This window comes from Paralichthys olivaceus, chromosome 20 (genome assembly GCF_024713975.1).
Source record: "Paralichthys olivaceus isolate ysfri-2021 chromosome 20, ASM2471397v2, whole genome shotgun sequence".
NCBI lineage: Eukaryota > Metazoa > Chordata > Actinopteri > Pleuronectiformes > Paralichthyidae > Paralichthys > Paralichthys olivaceus.
Window position 1 is genome coordinate 2,591,004 of NC_091112.1, and position 26,702 is coordinate 2,617,705.

Consider the following 26,702-nt stretch of genomic DNA (forward strand, 5'->3'; position numbering starts at 1 on the left):
AGCAGAGCCCAGGGCCTGCACGCTCACTCATCCCCCAGATCCTGGAGGAGTCAAGTGGAGCGAGAATACTTCACTGTCAGCAGGAAAAAAAAAAAACAGACAGATGCAACAAACTGCAGCAAAACACTCAACGACGCTCAGCGTGTAGAATACGATCTACTCTTGTTGATGTTTGCAGCCAGTTTGGATCAGACCACGGAGACAAAAGCGGTGAACCTCACACTGAAATTAAAAAACAAACACTGAGACTCAACTGACGTGTGTCTGTGAGCTACAGCGCCATGATTATATGCATGTACGTGGGCGTGACAGCAGGTTTGCAGGGGGCGAGCCAGGAGAGACATCCTTCAACCCTCGGATTCGTAAGACGAGCATTTTGTCCTCAACACTGAATCTCGAGCTGCAGCTCTGACCTCGCTGCAGGGTGCAGAAGAAAAGAGGGATCCAGAAACTCTGACTGAAACTGATATTAATACTGTTTGTGCGATGGAGAGGGTCTGTGAATGTGAATGAAACACCCCATTACACTTTAATAGTCATTAAAATAATGGAAGATAAAGAAATAATACAATTATCAATTTGTATAATAGAACTGCTGCTCTAATGATTTTCTGCAAATTAGATTTACTGCACACGTAACAAACGGAACGTGGAAACCCACAGGCTGAAATATGGGATATGTAAATGTAGAATATTTGATTCTGCAGGGAATCAGCAGAAAGGAGGCAGTGATGAATAACTGGGAGAAGAGAGGAAGACATTCAGAGAGGGGGGGAGGGGGGGTGAGACAGATTGTATGTTCAAATGAAAAAGTAAGATGTGAGAAAATATAAGAAAGCGAGAAAGAGACAGGTGCTCATTTGAAAACTCTCTGCTGCTTTTTATGAAACTACACAGATCTTCCTGAGAGGGACGTCCCCCTGATCATCGCATCACTTCATCAAGTTATATAAACTCACTCGTTAGGGTTAAAGGTCATCGACTGTATCTACGATGTGAGATGTCGGATTATCTGAAGCCTGAAGTGACCTTTCCTTAACAGATTTTATCTCTTTCCTTTCCCCGAGGCGACACTTACATCCACTTCACCTCTCCAGCGTAAGACAAACATCGTCTATATGACTTGGCTCCAAGCAACGGAGCAGCATCCTGAGTATTGGTATGAAACTTCCACAGCGATAAACTCTAAACAAATTTTAAAAAATCTACGTAAAACAAAGAAAACATGTGATCGGATCAGACCGACTGCACGTGTGAGTGTTCTCCTCCCAGCAGGACTCAGGTATGTCCTCTACAAAGACAGACATGTTGGAAAAGCATGAAAACGTGCCACAACCGGACCTGTGTTGTCTCTGTCTGACTCCTGCTGCAGGTCGGAACGAGTGGTACCAACTCACAGGACTTCTGTACTTGTGAGGACCACCACCTAAACTCAACCTTTAATTTCTTAAAAACTATATTCACCTCACCGACAGAAACTAACACACATCTTGTCCTTCGTGAAATGAAAGTTTTCATGTCGACAATCATAAAAAAGACGATATCGTTATGACTGCAAAACGCTCATAACGGCTTTTTTTTTAAATCCTTGCACATCGCTGCTGTTTTGACGTCTGTAGTGTTTGTCAGTGTTTAAGGGTTACCATGACTCCAGGCATTACATTTATTCAAATGATTTCATTTCCTGTTTTCTGACAGTGGTTAAAAAGTTTTTCGTTTCTCTGATGGTCAACAGCCTGGAAACAAACGGGGGGGGAACCCCTGACATCAATTACAACTCATAATCCAACTAATTTGACTTTACGGCTGAAACTGAATCTGAAACTAGTGGCAGTGAAAATGTCAGATGATTCCTTTACCTCGGTGAATTGATGCCGCTGCAGTACAACACGAATACATGGCTGAGTAAACTTTACTACAGGCCTCGACATGCAAGCAGCCCACTGACTGACCCGATTTTCAGGGCGCTACGCGATGTGCAGACACCCATAAAGAAAAGGGACAGTCTGTGCTTCCCCCTGCAATGATTCAATATTCATAACTTTATTCGAAAAAAAGACACAGAGGGCAGAGGCTGAGTGCCATCTGGCTTCTGACGGGAAAACAGCTTCAGATTGAACATCCTGACGTTCATTTAAAAATAAACCGAAACAGAAAAACATGAAAATCTGATTTGGAGACAAATTAAAATCAGCAGATTCATTATAATGGAGAGATTGATGGGTTTGTTAAGCACGAACATTATCAAGAGGACAACTGAGGACAGATCTTACATATGATCTCCAGCAGTTAAGAGGTTGCGCCACATTTCTTTTTAAATTCTACACTTTGTAATACCTGGTCTACGTTCCCACCATCTGTTGAGGACACAATATTCATCTTCCCGATCTGTTGTGTAAGACTAGACGTCTCCTTTGTCTCTTGTGAGCAACATGAAAAATTCACCACTCACACAACGGCAAGGCCAAACGCAGCGACACCTGAGAGCATCGTACATCCTTTTTACATCCCCGCCGATTTAACCAGCTCACATCCTGTCGTCAACTTTATAAAAATGTATTTAAATGTTATGTACTTTACAGCCAGTCTGAACAGCACGGGTCAGCCTGCAGAGAAACTGAATTAATAGTTGTTGTGCAAGCTGTTAAAATGTCACGCTGCATGGTGAAGGTCAGTGCAGAAACTCCGCATCTGCACATTCCTGGACCTGACGACTCTGTCAGCTTGTAAATATAAATGATACCAACGTAAATCTTATATAATTGTTCACACGCACCATTAATGGAGAAGTTCCTAAATACTTTTGTCCCTTCGATCGACAACTCAGGCCGGAGACGGAGTCGATGTGCTGCAAACAAAAACACCTGATCACTGCAGCAGAATTTAAACATCATGTCCGGGGCCTCCTGCATTCTGTGCCACCTCTCGCTTTAACACTGCGGAGATGTTGTAAACGCGTCTGACCGCAGAATCTCCTGCTGCGTTGTTCACCTGCTCCGCAGAGAAAGTCCAGACCCAATCGTGCTGACGAATACTGGATTTCATGTCTGAAAACCTGCGAGTGAAATAATCTACAGTTTCGTTTCTGTCTAACTGATTTTTAATGAAACTCTGGAAAACGAACACGGGCACAATGCAGAGGACTGTTTCATAACCTGCAGGAGTGAAGAAACGTTCGGCCTTAATGAGAAACAAGGCTCCCAGGAGACCTGCTGTGCCGCAGTAGTTGAGAAAGGCTGGAGCGTGGGCATGCACATCTTATTTCCTCCACTTCTTGAGCCTCTCACATTCAGTGAAGAGATGAGAACCTTGCAGGTTAGAAGACGTGACAGGATTCGGGTTGAGATGAGTTTCTGTAGCCAACATCATCCAGAATGTCCTGACACTGAAAGCGTGTGTGAGACTTTATGCTGCCTCTGCAAGAACAGTAGAAGAAAACAGTTCCGACTTCCTCCCTCCATCATGTGCGCTATGTCAGGAATGTTCCCCAACCTCACTCTGCTCTGCTGCGTCACTGCAGGCTGAGCACAGAGTGTGTGTGTGAGCGTGTTCCACTAAAATAAACAGAGATCATGACATACTTTCCTCAGAGAAAGTTACTAATCAAGCTCTAAAGCACACAAATGTGCACTTATACACAGACAACAGCCTTCGGCTATAATGCAAAGTTCACTGGCGATGGCAGTTTTCTCTCCTGAGTGTAAAGAATGAGCGTCGTGACTCCGACGTCTTTCCCTCGTCGTGTTTTATGACTTTAAACATTTGTTCTTAAATGTGATCAAAGGAGCCGATGATGCAAAGTCACATTTCGTCATGTTTGATCATCTCGATAAAGCTGATTAAGATTTTGTTTTTATTAGTGGAGCGCTCCTTCAGTTAACAGTTTAATTTATTTAATTAATTTTTTTTAATCACCCAGGGCGACTTCACCTTAGTTTCTTGTTTCTTTTCTTTCTTCTCACAGCATGATTCAGTTTTCTTTGCCAAGCAGCAGCCGGTCATGACTTGCTCGCCTCTTCTCGTTAAATGTCAGAGAAAATCAATGATAACTTCACTGTGATCAAACAACTATTAACCATGAAGCCGGCAGGATGGTTCATACAGGAAATCAAGTCTGCAGCACTCACAATGAAAAATATACAACAGTCTAGATGCCTTGGTGGAATCTGTGTTACAATAAACACGACCACTGTTTCATAACAGCTGAAAACATGAATAAACTGTTCTGTGGTTGTCAAATTTTACAATTTACATTTTCACTATGAAACAAATCTGGACCGTAGCTTCTATCATCTGTAAATTACAATTTATGCACAACCGATCTATCACATCCACGTCTGCTCTCAACCCCCCCCCAGACCTCTCTACTTCCTCTCCTCTGCCCCCTCCCCCTCCTCTGAACCCCTTCACACCTCTAAGAGCTAGTAGCCATCATCCCACCCTGCCTCCATCTATACATCCATCCATCCATCCATCCATCCATCCATCCATCCCCCTCCAGGAATGTTATTGTCTGATTTAAACGCTGAGATTAAAAAAATAAAAAAAAGAGGAGAAGAGGCTGAGTGAGGGAACGTCAGACGAGGGGGGGGGGGGGGGAGATGAGGATTAGCAAAAGAGGGGTGACAGACGGGAAATCCAGGAGACCTGCTAACGTGGAGGAGGGAAGAGGAGCTGTCCCCTCCCCCTTCTCCACTCCTCTTTTATTATCCCTCCTTCTCTGGATGGTGGCATGTTTCAAAATGACACATAAGTGAATTCTGAGTTGAAACAACAAATTTATATTCAAGGTTTGGCTTTTCATCCTCCCTCCTCGTTATGTTAGAGAGACAAATTACTTCTGGGGGGATGACGACTATTAAAAGAGACAAGAGTAAACTCTGGTGATAATATATATATATATGATAAATAAACGTGAGCTGGGCCTTAAAAGGGGAAATCAAACCCCCGGTGTGAAACAGAACAGGGGTCTCCAGCCTGACAGGTCACAGACCCTCCGACAGATGGAGCAGGGGATGTCCCAGGTCTCACACACACTGACACACTTAACACCACAAAACGATGTGTGCATTTACACACTTAATCACACACATACAGGCAAAATGTGTACCCTTCGACTTAAGCAGTCATGCATGTGCACACACACGCGCACAAACACACACACACACAATATACGAGATCATGTGGCTGCATGGAAAACAGGCATTCAAGGGCGGGATTACTAGTGAACGAGGACTCTCACAAGGTCACACTGAGAGGTAACAATCCACAGTGTGTGTGTACAAGTCAACACCAATGACTGTAAATAAAGGCGGACGATGTGTCTCATGATGTCTTCACACGGAGCAGAAACCAAACCAATATCTGCCAGATGCTGGTTATGTGGAGCCACAGACCCTTTTGAGGAGCAATTAGGTGAAACACATCATAAACCGACCTTAAGGATACAGAGGAGACTTTGTGCAGTGTGTTGTTGTGGACACTGTAAAGCTCTACTGGGAAAAAAATGTGATAGAGGGCTGTGTATAGATTTGCTTTGGGGGATAAGACAGGAACAGATCAGCTGATATAAATAAAACAGGGGTATCCTCTAAAAAGACAAACTGTGATTTATATTCTGTTGTCCGAGAAGAATTTGCCTTTAGCTTGATTGACCTGAAATTATTCTTGCCTCTTGCCTCGAATCTCTTTATTGGAGCCTATTGATCGGACACTGTCAGCCCCCGGAGCAATCAGGTCTCATCTCTCACTTCAAACTGTGCAAGATTGACTCAAGACACACACACACACACACACACACACACACACACACACACACACACACACACACTCACACACTCACACACTCAGCACAATCAATACGCTTGTGATCTGAGCCTGGATATGAATAGGAAATAAGAGTGAGGCCTTGATGATGTCAGTGGGATCATCATGTTCCTGTGATCGGTGATTATAAAAGTTCTTTGGTTAAAACAAATATTTATTTTTTCATGGTGTGAACGTTCAGTGTTTGAGCTGAAACAAAGAAAATCACTTTCTCATAAACCAGGATGTTTGTGATTGATTGTCCATCATCAACAGTGACGGTGCATCTTCTGAACGGCTGCCGATCGGCTTGATCCTACTGAGACTCTACACTCACTCCAGCGCTAATGGATTGAGGCAGAAAATGAAAACGCACACGCATACATAACCAACACACACACGCACACACACACACACGCCTGCAGGATGTTAATTTTAGAGTTTCTCAATTAGAAGCAAAGCCTGTTAAGAGAAGTAGCTGGAGCTGCAGGAGATTAACAACAGCTACTGACCTAGTAAAGATAGTGAGAGGCAAGAAAGAGGATATGGATGAGTGAAAAACTACATGTTTGAGATCACAACAAGGAAACTGAACTTTGAAACTAGGAAAACAAAAATGCAATGATGAAAACTGGGTTCAGAAAAAAACAAATAGGATGAAAACAAAAACCACATCCTGTTTGGGATCTTGGAAACAGGGCGGGAGAAAAGGAGAAAAGAAAACAAGAAAGGCAGAGAAGTGTATCATCATGAGAAGGTTATGACGAGGGCGCCATCAAGGACAGATAAAAAGAAGAGGAGGAATCTTAGCCCACACAGGCGGCGACCGTGAGTCAGGAATGGGACATGAAGCTTAATAAAAGCCAAACACTGGCGGTAAACCCACGGAAATGATTTTGAATCTGATTGTAACAACCGCTTTAATGGGGCCAGTTTCCCTTTAGAACCATGATTGAAGAGACCTTATCAGAAACACTGGCCCTTTGTCCTTAAAATGTTCCTGATGTTCTCTGGAGGAGGCAAAGAAGGAGGACGTTACTGCTGACACAAAAACAGGCCAGAAGCTTACAGGGGGATTGTTGGGATTTCAAACAGCTCTGCACAAAAAAGAAAAGACACTTAAAACACTGCAGCCTGATTACAGCGGAGCAGCTCCGTGTTTTAATGTCAATGGCGGCAGGTGCAGCTCTGATTACCCTGATGACGGGAACATTACACAGAGATTCAAGTCACGTAATGCGGCTCAACTTACTCCTTATTATCTTAACAGCCACGTTATATATCTGCAAAAGACAATCAGCTTTGTATTCATCCAGGAATCCAATCAAAGGCCACGCTTCCCACTACTTCATGATGTCAGTGCCACAATGAATCACATAAGTACCACAGTGTACCCCCCCCCATGACACCAGCATCAGTGGTGCAGCCCTGACACCACAGAGAGGTGAGGGAACGGACCGGTCCACGGTGACAGGGGTGTCCTGGTTCCTTGGCATGGCATCGGTGTAGTAAAGTGGATGAATGGGATTATGGCTCGGCCCCTGCTGGGGGGGCAGTCTGTGTGACATCCCGCTAGGATGGACCAGATTACCCTCAGCCCAATTTGAATGGCAAATCCTCACACCGCCTTGTACGAGCACACGCACGGACGTGCAATCAAACACGTTAGCACACAAGGGAATGTGGACTGTGAGCGATACACTGGGAAAACAAAGACGATGGTTTTCACTCACTCAGACTCTACGTCAGACGACTCCAACTAATTATTTTCATTACAGATCATTTCACTGATGCAGTTCCGGGTCTAAACGTGACGGCCGAGGGTCTTTCTGTGTCTGCGTGGATTCCTCCAGGTCCATCTTCCTCTCACACCTTAAAGACACCAGGCTCTAAATTGCTCGTAGGTGTGAACGTGAGCGCGAATTGTTTGTCTCTACACGTCGGCCCTGTGGCGACCTGCACAGGGACTGACTCCACTTCTCACCCAATGTCAGCTGAGACTGGCTCCGTAATAATTATTTCAGTATAAGTGTAATAATGCGGAGTAAACATTAATGTGTGTTACTTATGATTTGAATACACACACAGACACACACACACCATCCTTACAGTGTGGCTACCTGCTGAGTAGCCCAGCTCCAGTGTGTGTGTGTGTGTGTGTGTGTGTGTGTGTGTGTGACCCAGTGTCCCACAGTGAGTGTGCAGTCAGCTGAGAGTCACAGGCTGAAGGAATTGGAGCAGATTAAAAGTCACCGTGCTCCTCCTGAAGTCATAAACCATGGTCGACATTCAGCGCCACTCAACGCGTTCTTTCATCTCACTGGATTTACGAGCAGAGCGCACGTCCAATCGGACGAGACTGACAGTTCACACAGGTATTAAGAGGCCCGGTCAAAAAAAACTGTGTGTGAGTGAGTGTGTAGTAAACACCTCTTCATTACTGGATACTTAAATAGTAAAGAAAATAAAATCACCTCTCCTCTGGATCAAGATACTGATCTTAAAGAAACTTTATTAGTTCTCATATTAGTTTTTACTTAGTGCAGTTGGTCTTGTTTGTAATGTATTACAGTGTTAATATCTGTATTGTTGATAAAGAACATATGGAGACATTACAAATACACGCCGCAAAAAATACTACTCTTAAAAAATAACTAACTCTTAAGACTTTTTAAGACCCATGAAAACCCTGGTACCAGCTCGATGAGCTGTCGGAGCAGAAGGTCAGCATGTGCTTTGTTGCTAAAAGACTTGAGGACTTAAGATTCAGGGACCAGTCTGAAGTATGTATTAAATCATCAGTGTCAGTCGATCATACATCAATGGAGCTTGAAATGAGCTGTCATCTTGATTATATTCATGTTTCCATCATTTCATTTGTTCTGGCTTTTATTGTTTTTTCTATTCACCTGCACACATCCCTGGTAAAAGATTTAAAATATACAAGTACCAGGTTTCAAGCCTTGTGGAAAACCTGACATGAAGCTACACAGAACACTCCAATATGATAATATAGATTATATATAATTCAAACATATATACAACATCCTATCCCTCCTTCAATCTCACCGGGATAAAGCCTGATTGAATAACATCTACCTGAATGACAGGATGATGGAGTGACAGGAGGAGGTATAGATTTACATCCCTCAGCAGCAGCAGCTCTCTACCCTCATTAGAAAATTAACAGGGAGGAGGGAGCAGAGGAGAAGAAAGAGTCGAGGATTAAGAAATAATATCAAGCTCCTCCATCCAGGATGATAACGCAAAAACAAGCAGAGAGGAGGAGAAGAGACGAAGGAGAGGGGGTGACGATGTGAATCTGAACAAAGAAAAAAAAAATAGAGGATGAGAAATGAAGAAGACTCAGAGGGCGAGGGAACAATCTTGAAAGACAGATTTGAGCTTTGTCTCAATTGTGCGATGAGACACAAGAGGACACGACAGAATATGAAACAAAGAATATTCCAGCATTTCTAAACAGGCCAACATCTGAGTGTTACTGTGGAGGAGGGGAGAGGAGAGAGAGGGGATGTAATTTACCCTTCAGACAGATGACGCCCTATAGGGGACGGGGCTGCAGGACGAAGAGTGTGTGTGTGTGTGTGCGCGGGTACGTGCATGTGTGTTTGCAGTGAGCTACAGTGCTGCAGACGAACCACTGTCCCCTATATCGCCTTCAGAGCAGCACCCATGATTAATTCATTAACCGCTTCTCTTCCTCTATCTTACTTCATGTTGACAGCTATACTGTACTTTACAACCCCCCCCCCACACACACACACACACACACACACACAAATAAACATCAACTAATCACTACACAGCTGATTCATCAGGTAGTCGGTTAAACTGCCACATGTTCTCTGATTTCAGTTTGGGATTTGTTTCACTTTTCTTGTCATAAATGAAAGAAAATTGAATCTCTTTGACATCTGGACATTTTTTCCGCCTAACTCAAACAAACTCGTCTTCAATCATCCACTGACATTGAAGTTTTTTTCTTTCCAGTGTTTTCTTTTCACAGACAAAACAATTAACTGCTTCACAGAGACGGTTCAGAGCGACAGAAAGTTGGCATCGTGTTTTTATCGCTTCACAGCCGCGAGTCACGTCAGAGCAGGTTCATGTGTCGAGATCGGGCGTCAGCCTTGGTAGAAGCATGCAGAGCGTCCTTGTTGTTTAAAAAATCTGGCCTAATGTAGAGAGAATGTCTTTTCAAATCCAAACAGCCGAATGGGGACATGGTGTGAGGTCTGTGTGTGTGTGTGTGTGTGTGTGTGTGTGTGTTTTCAGAGGTCACAGCGGTATCTTCCTCCTGTTTCCTGGAGGAGACTTGAAATTGATTGAAGTCGAGGCACAAAGATCTCCAAGTGTTGGACACACACACACACACACACGCACACGCACACGCACACAGTGATATCATGCATGACAACATCTACAGATATTCTTGACCTATTTTTTTTCTTGAAATGAATACACGCAGTCTGAGATTACCCCCCCCCCCCCCACACGCTCTTCAGCGATTACATTCAGCATTCAGGAAGCACCGACAGGGACGAGACAAAACAACCCTCTGCTGCATCAGTGCAGACTCCACGAGCTGTGACAACTGCCACACTACACCAGAGCAACGTTTAAAAAGATGTGGGCTGGTCTTACACAGCTTTTACTGTGAGCGGTGAATACAGGCCCAGTGTGCTGCTGAGAGAAGAGAGGGCCACTGTTACCACACACACACACACACACGCACCGACACACACACACATTTATACGTTGGAGAAAATATCTCACATTTGTTGGCTGCAGTCCTCACGTCCATTCACTTCTCCGCTCACACACACACACACACAATGAAGCTCATTGATTACATTGCTAAAAATCAGCTGGGTGCTGGTTATGTAAGAACCCTGGGGGCTAAAGAGAGAACTGCTGTGAACAGTAATGGGAGGAAAAAGAGGAGGGAGCATGGAGGGGAATGATTTACTGCATGTGAAGCTAAAATGTGGAGAATGTAGGAGACCGGTGACAGAAGGATCTCATTATGACACTGCACTATTTCTCTGTTGCAGCTGGTAAACATACAGCAGTTGGTCACAGCTATATGATTTTGTAAAAGATATTTTCTCCCCGGTGTTTAATTTCCTTTCCACTTCATTATTCAGCTTTTATTAAGCTCTCTTTATTGCTGCTTCTTTTAGATATTTCCAAAAACATTTTTTGATGCATTAATAACAATACATCTGCTGGAGGAATATCGCCCCCCTCCCCCCCCGCAGCTCTTTCCCTGCAGGCTTTCTTGCTCGGTCAGCATTTGGTTTTTCCTGCCGCAGCTCTGACAGCGTTTGGTTTTCCTGCCGGCAAAGTCAGGTGCTGCTGGAGAATGTGACTAAACAGGAAGTAGCGAGGGGAACGACGGGAATGATGGGAAATCAGGGAGGGGAGGGGAGGAGGCAAGGACAGAGAGAGAGAGAGAGAGAGAGAGGAATAGAGACAGAGCAAAATAATTAGGAGATAATGAAATGAGCTGGTGAGGAGGAGGAGGAGGGTAGAAAGAGAGGGAAGAAAAAAAAAGAGTTTCATTACTAAATCCCATTTGCACCTTTTCAATCATGTAACGACGGATGATCAAAAAATGGATAAGTCTTGACCAGGGTGTGATCTGAGGGACAGACAGATAGAGATTGTGCTGGGTGATTGAGAGGAAAGGGAGGAGGAGGAGAAAGGAGGGAGGGAGGTTGTGTTCTTGTGGGCAGAGAAGGAACGAGGGAAAAACTAGGCCACGTGGAAAAATCCAGCTGTAATGATCCATCTCTGGGACCGGCCGAGAGCATGTCTGAGTCTCCTCTCCCTCCACGTCGAGCTTCATCTCCTTCACGCTGCCGTTTCATCTTTCTCTTCTCTCTGAACTTCACTTCAGTTTTTACGTCTTCTTCTTTATCCTCCCATTCCCTCCTCTCCGGAGACTCCAGATATTTTTAACTCCTTTTCTATCTTTTCATCTTCTCCCTCCGTACTTTTATTCCCTTCATTTCCTCCAGTGTGAGATCACTCAACCAAACCAGCTGCAGAGGCGAAGGATCATTTTCCAGACATTGCCCCCTATCTAACATCGGCATTTCAGGGTCTAAATTTACCACGAATGGGGTCACATTAGTCCAGAAGCAGACACTCCTCGGGCAGAGGCACAATGACAGGAAACACGACAGAGCGGCCGAGTTAAAGATGGCATATTCCGCAGAAACAGATGCAGTTTAAAAGAATTCATGAGGTGGCTGGGAGAACACATGGATCCTTTGTGCGTGCAGGGCATGTGGAGAATGAGGGAGACAGGTACAGACACACAAACACAGATCTGGAGAAGCAGGAAGAGCTGAACTGCATCAGCACGGCCTTTTCCTGTGGTCCATAAAAAACGTGGGACGTCACTCAAACTCTGAATTGTCAGTGATGCTCTGTGAACTTCCTGTGTCGTCTTCTGGGATGTGTGAGTGATTAAGATATAAATAAAACTGGATTCACTTCTTACCTCGTGACAGTGTGATCATATTATGAAATGAAGTGGATTAGTCACATTGCACTGAAGGATTTTGTAATGATTTTTTTTTTTTTTTTGACAGAACGATAAATAGAAAATCATTTCTTCTAATTTGCAGTTTTACCTGTGATGAGAAGTTTCTGTCAAATAACGAGATTTTTTTCTCTGTCGTATTTGAGAGCGTGTTTCATAAGAATACGATCAACTTAAATGAACTCTTACTTAAGCATCAGTACTGACACACACACACGCAGGACGACTGGGCTGCCTGAAGTTGGCACTCTCAGCCGACGGATGAATTAGAAGTGTTAAGTTTACAGAGAGAACATCGGGACGCTGCCCTTCGGCCAAAGATCTACAACCAACCCTGCTGACTCTGAAAATCGAATCTGACACTTTAACACTCGACCAAGACCTCACACACTCGACACAGGATCCGGCCCAGTCATACATTTTTACAGTCTATATTTGTAAAGGGCAAAGTTTCCTGAGCATCTCGTTCTTCTCAACGTGTCATTGTTCTGTTTCCTTCCATGTTTCCTGTCGTGTATTCAGCTCTGAGAGGATTTTTTTACGGCTGACGTTTTACCTGGTGTGTTTTAGAGAACATGGCGCACTGCTAAGCTGCTCCTAAGCTTTTGTAAATGTTATTATACCTGTCTAGTAAGGATTACTAAAGAAAACCCAGCAGCAAAAACATTCTGTGCAGCTTTCCACACAATAATAATAAAGGAGCTGCTTGAGTAAAAATAATGTTCATGTGAATGTTGCTGACCAGAACCATCACGTTTTCCACTGACTAAGAGTGTTGGTGTTTTCTGAATCGTCCCAGTGTTTTTCCGTGTGCTACCCCGCTGCTTCAGATATCCTGTCATTGTTACGCAGGGGCGCACAAAAGCACAAACACCAACAAACACACACTTGCAAACATTCCCGTCCCCCTCCTGAATGATTTAAGCCCGATCGAATGTCCCTTCTCCACTTTCAGTCAAGTGATGCCACAAGCAGAACGTCAAGTTCACATTTCTCTCGTCTTTTCTTCCTGACAACTGCTACAAGTGACGCACACACGGCGGACGGAGTCGTGAAAACAAACAGCGTGGTCATCGCAGGGTCGTGTTCACTGCGGCATTTGAAGATCGCTGCAATCCAGACGACCCGGGGAAGGAAAGAAAGACGTATGATTGAAAGACAGGAGTGAATCTGATATCATCCGAGACAGCGGGGGTGTGACTGACACTAACAGTCTTCACTGGACAGTGACATGTTGCAGCACGAGGCCTATTGTCACGGAGAGACTCCAGAGGACACAGGACAGGTCCTATAAGGTTACAGCCTCATTATAGCAACGACGAGGTGATGCCTCACAGAACACAGAGGTCCGAGTCCAAATCCTGGAGCCTGAGCATATAAATGTGAATATAAATCTATCAGTGGTTTCAGAGATAGTTTGTGGGAACTGTGATGTTTAGAGCCACACAAACCATTGTTGTACGGTTGTGTGACACCTGTCAAGTTAAGGACGGAACGTGAGGCTGTAGTTACCTGTGATTAATTCAGGGCTCTCAGGATGTCTCATGTTGACATCTCTAATCGTCCATAAGGCCAGAGAGGCCCATGTCAAAATCAATGCGCTGATAATTCCTTCTGTTAACGATCACTCTCATGGGAAACGTTGCCTCTGATGCTTTCTTTATTTCTCCAGGGAAAGAAATGCTGCTCGCAGATGAACTGGACACTGATTGTGGTGAACAGATGAAACTTAAATGAAGAGCAATCATTGGCTCCAGGCTGAGGACTCCGGTTCTGCCTGTGTGCTGAGGTGAAGCCATTTCTTAATTTACAGTCTGAACGAGGAAAGAGAGCAGGGGAGATTTACCGGAGGCCTCTTTTACTTTAACACCTTCACCATTTGATTTATTTAACACTGAACTCTCTGTTAAAGTCGGACATAAAAGTACAACTCCCCGTGTGTTGATAAAATACTGACTTGTTTCTAAGAGCATCAGTTTGAGCCGGGTTTGAATTATGAGGACTTTTCTTTTTTCACATTCAGTGCCACAGACTGAAAGGAAAGTATTACACAATTAACTTTATATGTTTTTTAACTAATATTTGGGTCAGAATCACTTGACTGACGTGGTGTAGAGGAGAAAAACAGACGACATCTGCATATTATGGACTCGATATATATCCCAAATAAGGCTGATACTATTCAGAGCCACGTGTTTTCACTTTCCCTTGATGGAAACTTATCCCAGCGCCTGCACATCACAAGAGCTGAGGCAAAGCTTAGCTGATGTTACACACTCTTCCTCTGCGGACAGACAGGTTGGTTGGTTGCACTTGATGTGGGACGAGTTTAAAAGCTGTAAACACGAACCTTCTTTATACATTATATCTTTGTCTCTCGTGCACATGAATATTCACACAACACTCGAGAATCCTGGTCCCAAACCCTCAAGGAGTTTAGTTTCATTATAATAATCAATAATTAAAAGCTGCCTCCTTTTCATCAGCGCCAGCATCACAGATGTGACCCGAGTCTATTGGCTGTCGGCTCTGCACCCCCCTACACACACACACACACACACTCCAACCCCCCTCCCAACACCAGTCAATTTCAGTGGAGGCATTCATTTTTAAAGCGCCCCTGTCACTGGGATTATAAAACGCTGAGCCTCAATGCTGGTGGTAAGGCCACTGCTGCAGGAGGTAACAATACCAAAGACACACACACACACACACACATGCTCCAACAACCTCAACCTTTCCAGTGTCTTGCAGGGCAGCAGCTTCCATATTTACAGGACAAACAGCAAACACAAGGCGAAACATGAAGCCACGAGGGGGGGGGGGGGACTGATCTGATGGTGGTGAGTGGAGGTGAGCAGGGGGGGACACACTTCATTAAAACGGCTTCCTCTGGTGTCTCAAGAGCCACATGAGTGATTAGAAGGGAGTGAGGACATTGTCCCCGTAGCCGGTGAACTACAGAGGGAGGGCAGTCATTTGGCAGAGCTGCTCTGTGTTGATCCAAACCATCGACAACATGAAACCATCCAGATTATGAAAGTTTTATCCTTTTCTTGCTTCGTGCACCGGCAGAAACACCACGACATGAGTTTAATGTCCTCAGAGGGAAACAGGAACGTGCAGCAGAAAGTTCAAATCATCCTGTGACATCTAGAAATGATGTGTTTACTCACGGTGGACCAGACTGTCAACACAACTGCCCATGTTTACCTGTGTTAGATTTTATATTTGTCATATCTCCAGTCTGGTATTTTCAGTTTTACTTACTTTAAATACACTTTCATCTGCTGCACCATCACAACTCTGTAAAGCTTCAGTTCTTTATTTTTAAATCTGTATTTTTTTTAAATTTGGCTTCAACACCTTTTACTCAGAGGACTTGAATTGTCAATACATTTAATTATTCTTGTGCTCTTGACTGTGTTGTGTGCTGCAGGAAAGCCCACATTTCCCTCTGGATCAATAAAGTATAAAATAAATAATCAATGTATATTGGAAACTTGCATCCACAGCTATGGGAACATTAAATTGTTCCCCTCTCTCTCCTCTTTACCTTTATATCTCTCCAGCACATCCTCGTACGCCTGGGCGAACTCCTTCTCCTGGGAATGGTTTGTCGGCAGCAGCCCCGGTATGAACCCAGCCATGGTGGCTCTGTGGCCGGCTCGCGAGAGACGACGGGTCGGCCTGCAGACTACCGCAGTGACCCGGTCCTCTGCTGCGCGTCAAGCCCCCCGCTCAGGCTCCTTCCCCCGGGTATGTCCCTTCCAAAGCCGGGCTAGATAATCCTCGGGAGTACTCCAGAGAATAAGAATAATATAATAAAAAAAAACCTCCAGGAGCGAGTGTGTATAAAAATGTGGAAGTCAAAGCCTCAGATATGTTCTTGAATGACGGTTACATAAAAGCTATCTATCCATTTTCATGTGTGCGGGAACACACCGCCGCATCGCCCGGCGCGTCGTCTCCGACTGTCCCTCCTTGGATCTCGGCTTCCACCCGGCGACTGCTGCTTTTAGTGGCCCCCGTGTGAGAGAAGGGGAAGGGAGGGAGTTCACCCTACACACCCATGATGAGTGTCCGCGGAGAGGGAGGCGGGGGTGGGGGCACTGTGCCGGTTTCCGTCCCCCAAGTCGTCGGCGGCGGCGGCGGAGCTCCAGACGAAACCGTATCCGGACTCGAGCTTCCTATCCCCGGCGCGCAGCCCGAGCTCCCAGCGTGCTTCCCAGCCGTAATGGCCGCTCCCGTGCGAGGAGGCTTCGCGGTCTCTCCGCCTGCGTGCGTGCGCTGCCCTCGGCCGCCTCTGCTCAGGTTTCCCGGCGGCTCCTCCCGCAGCTCCTGTCTTCCATCCCTCTCTGCCGGCCGCGCCAGGAACCTCCGCCGCGGGGATTTCAGGAGCCGGCGGGGTGGAGCGGCAGCGGATAGGCAGCTAGCGGGCGAGCTGACGAGGCCGCCGCTGGAAAGTGGAGCTGTAGCGCCGCCGGGTGGTGGAGGCGGCTCGGTGACAGGTGACCACACGGACCAGGCCCCAAACATTATCACCTTCCACGGATCCATTAGAATCATTAAACCACAGATCTGACTCGTTCATGAGGGTTTCATCTTTATCTCCTTTATTTATTTATAAGGAAATATAGTCATATATTTCATGTTAAATTTCATATTCACCTAAAGTTAATTTACTTGAATTCAAACTAAATAAAAACTGTTATATAGATTGCTTGATTATTATGTTTTTTGTGAAATGTGAAGAGTATTACAAATTAAATGTTTCCACTTATTTTCCACAATAATAAAATACAGATGTGAACAAAACAGTGGAACAGGATGTCGTGTATATATTGAACCTGATATAAAATGATATATAAAAAGATAGATCGAGTTTCTTTATGGTCATTGAGCGTCTCTCTCTCGTTGTTGTTAGACTTCATGTAGTTGTTTTGATTCTCGTCATCTCAGTTGAATGTGTCTCTGTGGTCATTCTACGACTCGTTGCTGTTTATTTTATAATTGTTGCTGTTTGACTGATTGTCCAACGAGAACTATCTATATTCCCTTCAAACATAAGGACTCTATCCTCCCATAGCGTTTTCAAACTCACCCCACCACCAATATCATGTGAACCACTGTAGTTTCCATTATCCAGTCCTTTACCACACAGCACTGTGTCTGCACAACTGAGAGGAGTGTTTGTGGTGGAAGTGCTGAAGTAGTGGAGCACACTGCCATCTAAAGGCTGACTGAACAAACCTCTGAGACAGAGCTGTGTTTAAGACCATATTTAAAATCTATTAAAAAGCCTTGTTAGGTCAACAAACCACCAATGCTCAATATAAAATGGATTCTGGAGTGTTGAGAAATACTGGGAGCACGTTTTGTATCAGAAAACACACAGAGGAGAAGTGATCCAGCTGACATGAGGTGAATCTAAGTCCGTCCTGTCCCACTGGGTGAAGACTCAGCTATCAGTGGATAATCTCAGCATGTGATCATCCGGAGGTCAAAGTAAAGCAGCCTCAATGAAGTGGTCCAGAGATTATGTCATTTAATTCCGTGGAGACGTGTAAAGAAAACCTTAAAGTGAAGATTAGAGTCAGATTCACCCTCAAAAGAATCACGTCACATGTCTCTTGTGTGTATTTCACATTTCAATTTGTGGTTGAATGGATCTATAAGCAGTGAGTTGTCACTTTATTAGGAACACCTGTTCAAACGAATGCAACAGAACAACGCTGCTGGACCACGAAGTCAAACACCATGATTCACCAATCAGGCGAACCAGCACGGACACAACATTCTGTACTAATCACATCACAGGTTCAAGGACTGAGCTGACGTTCATAAAGCCTCACTTCCTGTTTGTACTGAATCACAACTCAAGACATAACATTAGGAAGCAAGGCCGTCAGCAAGAAGCTCTCAGCTGCCACCGTCCTTTACTCCGAGCAGCACACAACAGAAAGTTGCTCGAGGTCACTGATGAAGGGAAAAAACCTCCAATATATATAATTTACTATTTCTGGAAAACATAGGGATAATATTTAAACTGAAAAATCAGCTTGTGTGCAACACCAGGAGTGTTGTGGGAAATGTAGTTTGATTTATAAATCCAAGTTCTCTAATGTCTCATATATATTACTGTGATTCAGCAAATTATAAATCGTATTAAAGGGAATCAAGCAAACAGGACTGAAAAGAAGAATAGCAGATATGTTTGTTACAAGCAAACATCACATTATCCACATTACAAACCAGATCTATTACTGTGTGATGGTAGAGGCAGAAGGTCTGAGACTGTCACAATACAAACACAGCAGGTCAGCGGGTGTTTACGCTGCAGACACACACAGTCGGTCTCAGTAACATTTCATCCCCAGCTCACCGCAGAGCAGGACACATCTGGAGAGAACACTGTGACATCAGATTCCAGATGTTTTTAACACGTGTGTTCGAAGTGATCTGGTTTAATGACAAATAAACAGAAAGAAAAAAAACACCTTTATACCCCCGCCTAGTGGTCCACAGTGGAAAATAAAGACACATCTGACCTCAGCTTGGATTAACTGACGTGAGAAACGTATTCCATCCCTTAATGGTCCTTAACATACGTTTAACTTCTATTTCTGTTATGTTAAGAAGTTGATTAATGGTTCACGTGCAAAATAAACTTGTAAACTGTGTGCGGTTGTGTTTTTAATGTGTGTGTGTGTGTGTGTTAAAAATGAATGCAGACAGTGTTGTGAGTCATCTTCTCGTCTCGTCTCTGTCTGTCACTCTCGATGCTTCCCTGCAGCCTCGGCCCGCATGTTTGTGTGTGAGAGTGTGTGTTGTTGTTGGGTGTTGTGTGTCCGTGCAGAGTCCAGCTGCACGATGAATGTGCTCTGTGAGCCAAGAGGACATAGAGTCCTCGACACACCAGCAGGACCAACGCCTCGGCAGCAGAGAGAAACTCCCCACAAATCACCCACAAGTATTTCACATCCAGAGTTTGACATCTTTCTGCTTCCGTCCATCGGGAGGACGTCATCAAACAGTTTGATCTTATCCACGTCTGCATTTTTCTTTGAGTTACAGTCTCCTAAAGCCGCTCAGTGCCCCACATAACCAGGAGAACCAGACTGAAAGAAATGATTGTGTGGAGATGTGCGTGACTTGGATTAGTGTGTTGTTCAGTCGCATAACTTTTCGATAATTCTCTGTAGAGTCTGATCTTTGACCTGCAGTCTGGACGTTTACAAATCAACTCCATTACTGTTTAAAATGCAACTTTACTTATGGGAAACCTTTAAAACAGCCTCAGAAGCCTGCGAGGAGCGTCTATAAACTTAAACACGAGGATTTCATTTGGAAAACGACTTTAGATTTTGTAGATTAACTCAACTATTTCCTTTGACGTACCTTATTCAGAGTTATTTATTCATCAAAACAATAAAATAGAAATAAGATTTAGACTCAATCTCAAAGAAACGTATATGAATTAAAATGTTATGTTGGACATATCAATAAATCATTCTCAACAAACACAGACAGACTTTAAAAACAATAAAAATGTTCACACAGAAGAAAAATCACTTGAAGTTTTTGTCTGAATATCCTGAAGGGACATTTAACATATTTTTCATGCCACAGTCAGTTTGCTTGTCGTGGTTAGTTTAGATGTAAAGTTGGTTAAGTCGTGGTCAGTCTATAAAAACTAAAAAAGATTTAATATGGCAGAAATCTTGGCCACAAACAGTTTAAAATAACGTGTAACAGGCAGGTTCACCGAGACACTGTCCATTTGCATTGTGGGAAATGTAGGATTTAGTGATCATGGAGCTTGGGTCAAATCCAGAATATTTCAGCCTCAGTTTTCCTCCATCGCAGCTTCTCTTCGTTTTTTCTCTCTGTTCCACTCTTTCTCTCCAAGTTTCACTTCTCTTTCTGCTTTTAGTTGTCCCTCGTCTTTGTCTCAGGTTAAAAGACTATCTTTCTTTCCCCTCCTGTTTAAACCTTGCCTTCTTCTTCCTCCCCTTCCTTACCCCCTCTCTTCTCCGACTCTCTTCATTACTTTTCAAACCGACTCAATCATTCACTCCTCTCTCTCTTTCCCTTCACAAACTCCCTCCTCTTTTCTCCCGCTCCAAATTAAAATTCTGACGCTCTCCCTCTCCCACTATTTGTTTTGCCCTCCCTTTATATCCCGTGTCAGTCTCTCTCACCCCCGACCGCCATTGCTTCTGCTCGCCTTGCTATAACCATGGAAACAGAGGAGACCACGTCACCATGGCAACATGGGAATAGCCCGGGTCTGAGGCTTCCTTTGTGCTGCCAGAGGAGAAAGAAATGTGGAGAAGAAGAGCAGCAGGCAGGACGGCAGGCGCCTAAGTTACATGCAGGCACGGTCGTCTGGGGTCCTGATGTTCATGTGAATTATCATTGCTGCAGTCACACACACACACACACACACACTAAACTGAAGAGACCTCTCGATACCCGTGGGTCTCACTCTAATATTGATGTGTAATTCAAAACTCGGATCCTTCAGCTCTCGTTCTCAGAAACAGAAAATCGAGCGGCTGTCGGTTGGTTCCGTTGCTCATCGGGCAGATCGGACCGGAGAGGCTGAATAACAGAGTCCGGTCAGGACGGCCGTGTCTCTCTTGACTCTCCAGGGTGAATTCAGAACGCATCTCATTACAAAGCTGCCTGTGTTTCCTCGTCTCTGTTTCAGTGACTTCAGCCTGATCCCACCTCTGTCTGTGGAGAGCTTTTCCCTCCTGCTGCTTTTATTTCAGTGTATTTATACATATCGTTGTCATGAATGTGATATTTCAGCATAAACGAAGCACAAAGGTTGAAATTATTCGATTATCGTCCATGAATCAAGATTTAAGATACGCTAATTATGAATTCATTCACATAAATAATGACATTTTGTATTGAAAAGGTCAAAAGTCAACTTCAGCATTAGAATGTTTCGGAAAATGAATATTCCACAACGCTTATTGACTTATCTTCCTAATCTATACTGTGTGTCCTGTTGTGCACGAGCAGCTTAATATATTCACCGTCCACATTCCAGCCTCAGCTTGAATGGAAATTGAGGTCAACGTAAACAAATCATGTAAAGTGTAATATCATCACAATGTGCCTCACGGCTGAGTGAGCGCTGGACACGCCCGAGAGAAACTGGATGTTACCAGAAACGTGAACCTGTTTACAGAGGGAATCTGGCAGCATCACTGTCACACAGGAGCCGAGAGCGATTACTCTGCTCGTCAGGACAAGTCAAAGAGTTCAATCAGTTTGAATTCCATCAAATTAGATGATGAAGTCCTTTAAAATGTGCGGAGTCAGTCTGGTTACTAAATAAAAACTCTTTTCAAGTTATGACTCCAGATATTATCCAGAGGGCCTCGGTCGGAGCTCGTCGGAGAATTCACTGCAAGCTATAGTGCAACATATGGACGGGTAGCAGCAACAAATATAAATAAATATTACCTGAGTACGTTATTTGAAGCATTTTCCATGAACCTTATTTTGAAAACATGTTTCTCGATGCTCTCCCACCAGCAGCTTTTGGAAATGCACATTTCACAGAATTCTGGCAGCTTTAACAAGGTGTCGCCTGCACTTTGAAGCTCGGGTGGTTTGTGGCGGTGCCAACGTTAACTCAGCCGCTACCTGCTGCCGTCAGATTCTAAAGATCTCCTTGTAAAAGTGTGACTCACTGACTCAGACGCTGCCAGGAAACCTCCCGGACTAACTGCCTCTTCTAATAATTCTAATTATAGATAATAATCTTCAAATCTTTTTTTTTTCTTCACCCTTTCAAAGGTGTTGTCCGTTATGTTTTTGCCAAACACACAGTTATTCTCCCACACTAACTCGGTGGTGTGATGTTCCAGGACACATGTTCCCAGAAGTTGAAAAGTTCGTCCTCTCAGAGCGTTCATTTAAAACACATCGTATTTACAGAAAGAGCCTCGGAATGTTCAAGCCCAGAATCTTCTTGCTGTGAGACAACAGTGCTGACCGCTGCACCACAGTGCCGCCCTGTTTTTTTTATCATTTTCCATTTCTCTCTAGTAAAACTCCTGAAGATACCAAATCACGTTTGATTTTAAATGTCACCACAATATTCCAACCTCCAATTCTACGAAGACATAGAGTTGAGCGATTTTTATTTGATTTGATCAAATTCACCAGTTCACTTTCAAGCTATTTATAAGTTTGTTGAAGTTGTTTCATGTTGCATGTTTCTCTGCAAGCGCTCGGCTTGGTTTACACTTTTCACACTCTTTCTTTTAATCTATTATTATCTTACTTTCAAACTGGGAGCATGTGTAGACAGACGTGTGTGCATGTGACCAACACACACACACAAACTTGATAAAAATGATACCAGGTCCTTTGTTACACTCTGAAACTCAAACTGAGCTGAAGCTGAATTTACAGATTGAAGAAGAACGACACGCGGCTGAGAGCTCGTCTTAAAACCAGCTATAGAAGCCGGTGATGATAAAGCCAGATATCTGAGGAGCAGGTTTCTCCTGTGACCAGATACAGACGCTCAGAGACTCTGACACATTAATGCTGTAGATCTGGAAGCATCTGCCCACAGGAAATCCATAAAGTGCAGGAAATACATGGAAATATCATTAATGCTCTTCGTACATGCTGTGGACTATATAAGAGCATGATTATACAAACACAATGCACGAGCAGAAATCTCTCTCTGATCTGTAGGCGATGACATTCACCCTTCACCCCGTCCTGACCCACATGTTTCCAGGGGGAAGTCGGCTTTAACTGTCCTGTCACAGCCTCTCGACTCCAACTGCCCATCCCCCATCAATTTGCACACCATCAGTGGAACAATAGCAGCAAATGTATAACAGATCACATCGAACGCAGATAAAAGATAAAATAAGATCTTCCCTCCTTCCACCGTGGAGGAGGAGAAGCTATTATAACGTACGACCGGTGAGTCAGTACAGGAGCGGGGGAACCCTGGGTTCTCCAGAGAACTGAGTAACCTACATTTCTCCTCCATGGTCTGCTGCTGCTGTGAGTAAGAGACGAGGAGAAGGAGGCGAAAAAGGAAGGACAGCGGCAGAATGGAGGAGTCAGGGAGGTGTCGACTGAGAAAGATCGGCTCCGCCCTTGACCTTTGACCTCTGCGTGTGAGGAGGAGGAACATTTTACCGCCACGACCAGACTTGTCTCTCGTCCCTGTGACATTTATTTCTCAGGACAAACGCCTTTAATGACATTTAAAGTTTCTAAAGACAGAAAGACTTTAGGGTTTTCTTCTTACCTGCGACACGAACCACCGCCCTCTCCGCCGGGTCCAGCACCGAGTCCTGGCTCTTCCTCTTCCTCCTCTCGTGTTTGGACAGGTTCCATGGCAGAGTGTCTCCTGGAGGCCCCACAAGCCCCGATGGACACGGGGACAACGACCCCCCTGAGCGCTCGCTACGGAAGGACGGCTCGCTGACGCAGGAGCGCTCGCTCAGAGTATCATCGTCTGACGACTCCATCTCACTTCAGGGCTGCAGGGAGGAGAGGGAAAGAGGAAGAGGAAGGGGGGAGCAGTGGAGGAGGGGAACACCAGGGTGAAAAGAAAGGGAGCAGAAGAATTGAGGAGAAAAGGAGGAGAAGAAGGAGGTTAAGATAAAGTAGAGACACTGTATAATTCATGGCTGACTCACAGTGTTTTCACGCAGGAGTCATGAATGATTCAAAGTTTCAACGGAACAGTAATAACTCAGTGATCGGGAGGAGAGAAACCACCGGGTTAGTGATCGTGTGTCTAGACAGAAGTTACTGAGCTCAGGAGGCGCCGGATCTGCAAACTACCGAGGAGACGATGGAGGAGGAAGAAGATTCCTGAGGCTGAGAAGAATGAGTAACTTAGTAAAGAGTCAAACCTCGGCCATGATATTTACAATTAATCCTCATATTCCTTATTTCTGTTGAACCAGTCAGTTCATCTGATTTCTAACAATATAGATATAGTTTTAACTGAAAGGTTAAACTGCATTACTTATTTATTAAATCAAGATTTTTAAAATATTGCTTCGTTCTAATCAAGCTGAATTCCTGTTAGTCGTAAAATTAATCATCTGATAAATCTGATTCTGATTCTGATTCTGATTACATCTGCGGGTGTGAAAAACAAACAATTTCAAAGTGAGTAAAAATGAAAAGCTTCGGAGGGACACACGTTATATTCAATAACTTTTTAAACTGTGATAGTAAATCAACTGTCTCACACACACACACACACAAACACACACACACACACACACACTTCTTTGTGAGGTTTGGACACATCACGTCCTCCTTCCCTCAGCTGATTGATTGTTTACTGGGATGATGTCGACTGTGTAGAAAGACAGACAGCTCAGCGCTACGATGGAGGAATGGAAAAAAAGTGACTGCACTTGGCGGAGAAAAGGAGGAAGAGAGAGAGAGAGAGCAAGACGGAGAGAGGGAGAGAGAGAGAGATGAGGTTTCAGAGCCAAGTCGATACTCCAGTTAGACAAAAAAAAACAGCTTTCCTCTCTTTCTTCATCCCTCTTTCAATCCACCTTTCAGTCACTGTTCATTTCAGGTTCATTGATTTAATATATGTTATTGTAATTAAGAAATGAGTGACAGTAAGTGTGTGTGTGTGTGTGTGTGTGTGTGTGTGTGTGTGTGTGTGTGTGTGTGTGTGTGTGTGTGTGTGTGTGTGTGCTCTGATGTGTCCATCACAGCGTCAATAAATCAATACTCCCTCCTCCCTCAGCACGCCGCTGTCTTCAGTGAATGAATTGGCTTTTATTTGTTCTTGAGTTACAGCAGATCAGACGGTCAGCGGGCGTCTGCCGCGTGCTCATCACATCGTGAGTTTGAATCCAGCTCACAACAGACGCTTGATGTCACATTGTCTCTCTCTCTCTCTCTCATTCTAAGATTCTCCAGAATATTACAACGTGATTTGCATGTTGTCTCCACAGTCAAACCAGGATTCAAACCAGGGAAGGAGGTGATGGCGCTAACCACTGTACCACTGTGTCGTCCCCAGAAATTTGAATGACACACAATTTTACATTCACAAACTATGAGTGCTCCTATAGATCCCATAATAAAACTTCAACGTCACTAATCAGAGCTCGTTCTTCCACCGAGGCCCAACAGCCCTCTAATGAAACCACACGTGCTTCATTAAGAAACCATGTAGTTTTCACTTTTCACAATAAAAGCCTCCGAACCCACTGACCCAGTCTGACAACTCACTGATGAAAACCAGTCGCTCCCTGCCTGTGCGAGTCAGACTAAACTCTGGAGCGACCTGAGCTGCGTTCACAGGGTGGGAATGTTTCCCCGCACGATGTGTGAGTCCAACACAACCATGGCTGGGATTTCCATCTGTGCTGCTGCTGCCAGAATATCCTCCTCCCGCTGCTGGCCCCTGGTTAGACCGCTGGCAGGGCCCCACTTCCTGACTCCTCGGCTCCATGGCAACGCTGCTAGGAAGCGCTAAAAAGGCCTTCCCAGAATCCCCTGCGGTTCCCAAGTGTACGACTGTGTGTCGTGTTTTCTCCGTGTGTTTGTGTGTTATAAGTCAGTTTCCCTGCCGCCTGCTGACAGCGAGTCGGTGCCACTGCAACCAGCGGTTTTATAAATAGAGCCAGGAGCCAAGCTTGAAAACCGCACTGTGTCATTACGGCTCCCAGAAGAAAGAGAAACCACCAGCACAAACACTGGAGACGCAGCGTGAGAGGCGGTGACATCATATCCTGTCCGATCCGGAGTCTGATGTACAGAAATGTTATCATTTATCTAAAGTTTATTATCATTAAAAGACAAAAACAAGCAGCATTCACATTTTAAAAGCTGCAATAAGTGAGTTTCACGTATTTTTGCTTGAAAAATATTGAGTATCAAAATGTATTTTCATAATCTGCTCATTATTCATCAATTATTTGATGAATCATTTCAATTCGCAGTCAAGTTTCTCTTTTTCAGTCTTTAAGTAACATTCATAACAGTCTCTCCTGGTTCCAGACTATTTTATACTGTACTTTTCAATACATCAGCAAATATCTGTCCTTCATATTCCACGACATGTTTACACTGTATTGTGTTACATGTTTTTATTGGTTTTTAAAAGTATAATCAATGACGAGAGGGGAACTGGTCCATTGATCCGATCAGAGCAGGCAGATGACTTTAGAGCTTTACACTCGACAAGTACGTATATTTACAAGACTTACTTTAACTCAAGTAAGTTAATGTGGTACTTTTACTTTTACTTGTGTACATGCTTGTCTATTTATTTGTACTT

The 26,702-nt window shown here is 44.2% G+C and overlaps 1 protein-coding gene across 10 annotated transcripts in view; it reads right to left on the reverse strand.

The window, feature by feature from the left end:
• Positions 1–26,702, reverse strand: part of macf1a (microtubule actin crosslinking factor 1a) — a 165,944-nt gene that overhangs the window by 137,184 nt on the left and 2,058 nt on the right. For 8 of the 10 annotated variants that reach the window (XM_069516046.1, XM_069516048.1, XM_069516049.1 and 5 more), the window contains exon 2: positions 23,685–23,919. In XM_069516046.1, the coding sequence (XP_069372147.1) occupies positions 23,685–23,907 (223 nt within the window). In that variant the 5' untranslated portion in view covers positions 23,908–23,919. Of the gene's footprint in view, positions 1–15,935; positions 16,786–23,684; positions 23,920–26,702 lie in introns of those variants that run through there. The other 2 variants (XM_069516039.1, XM_069516034.1) reach the window with 2 other exon arrangements.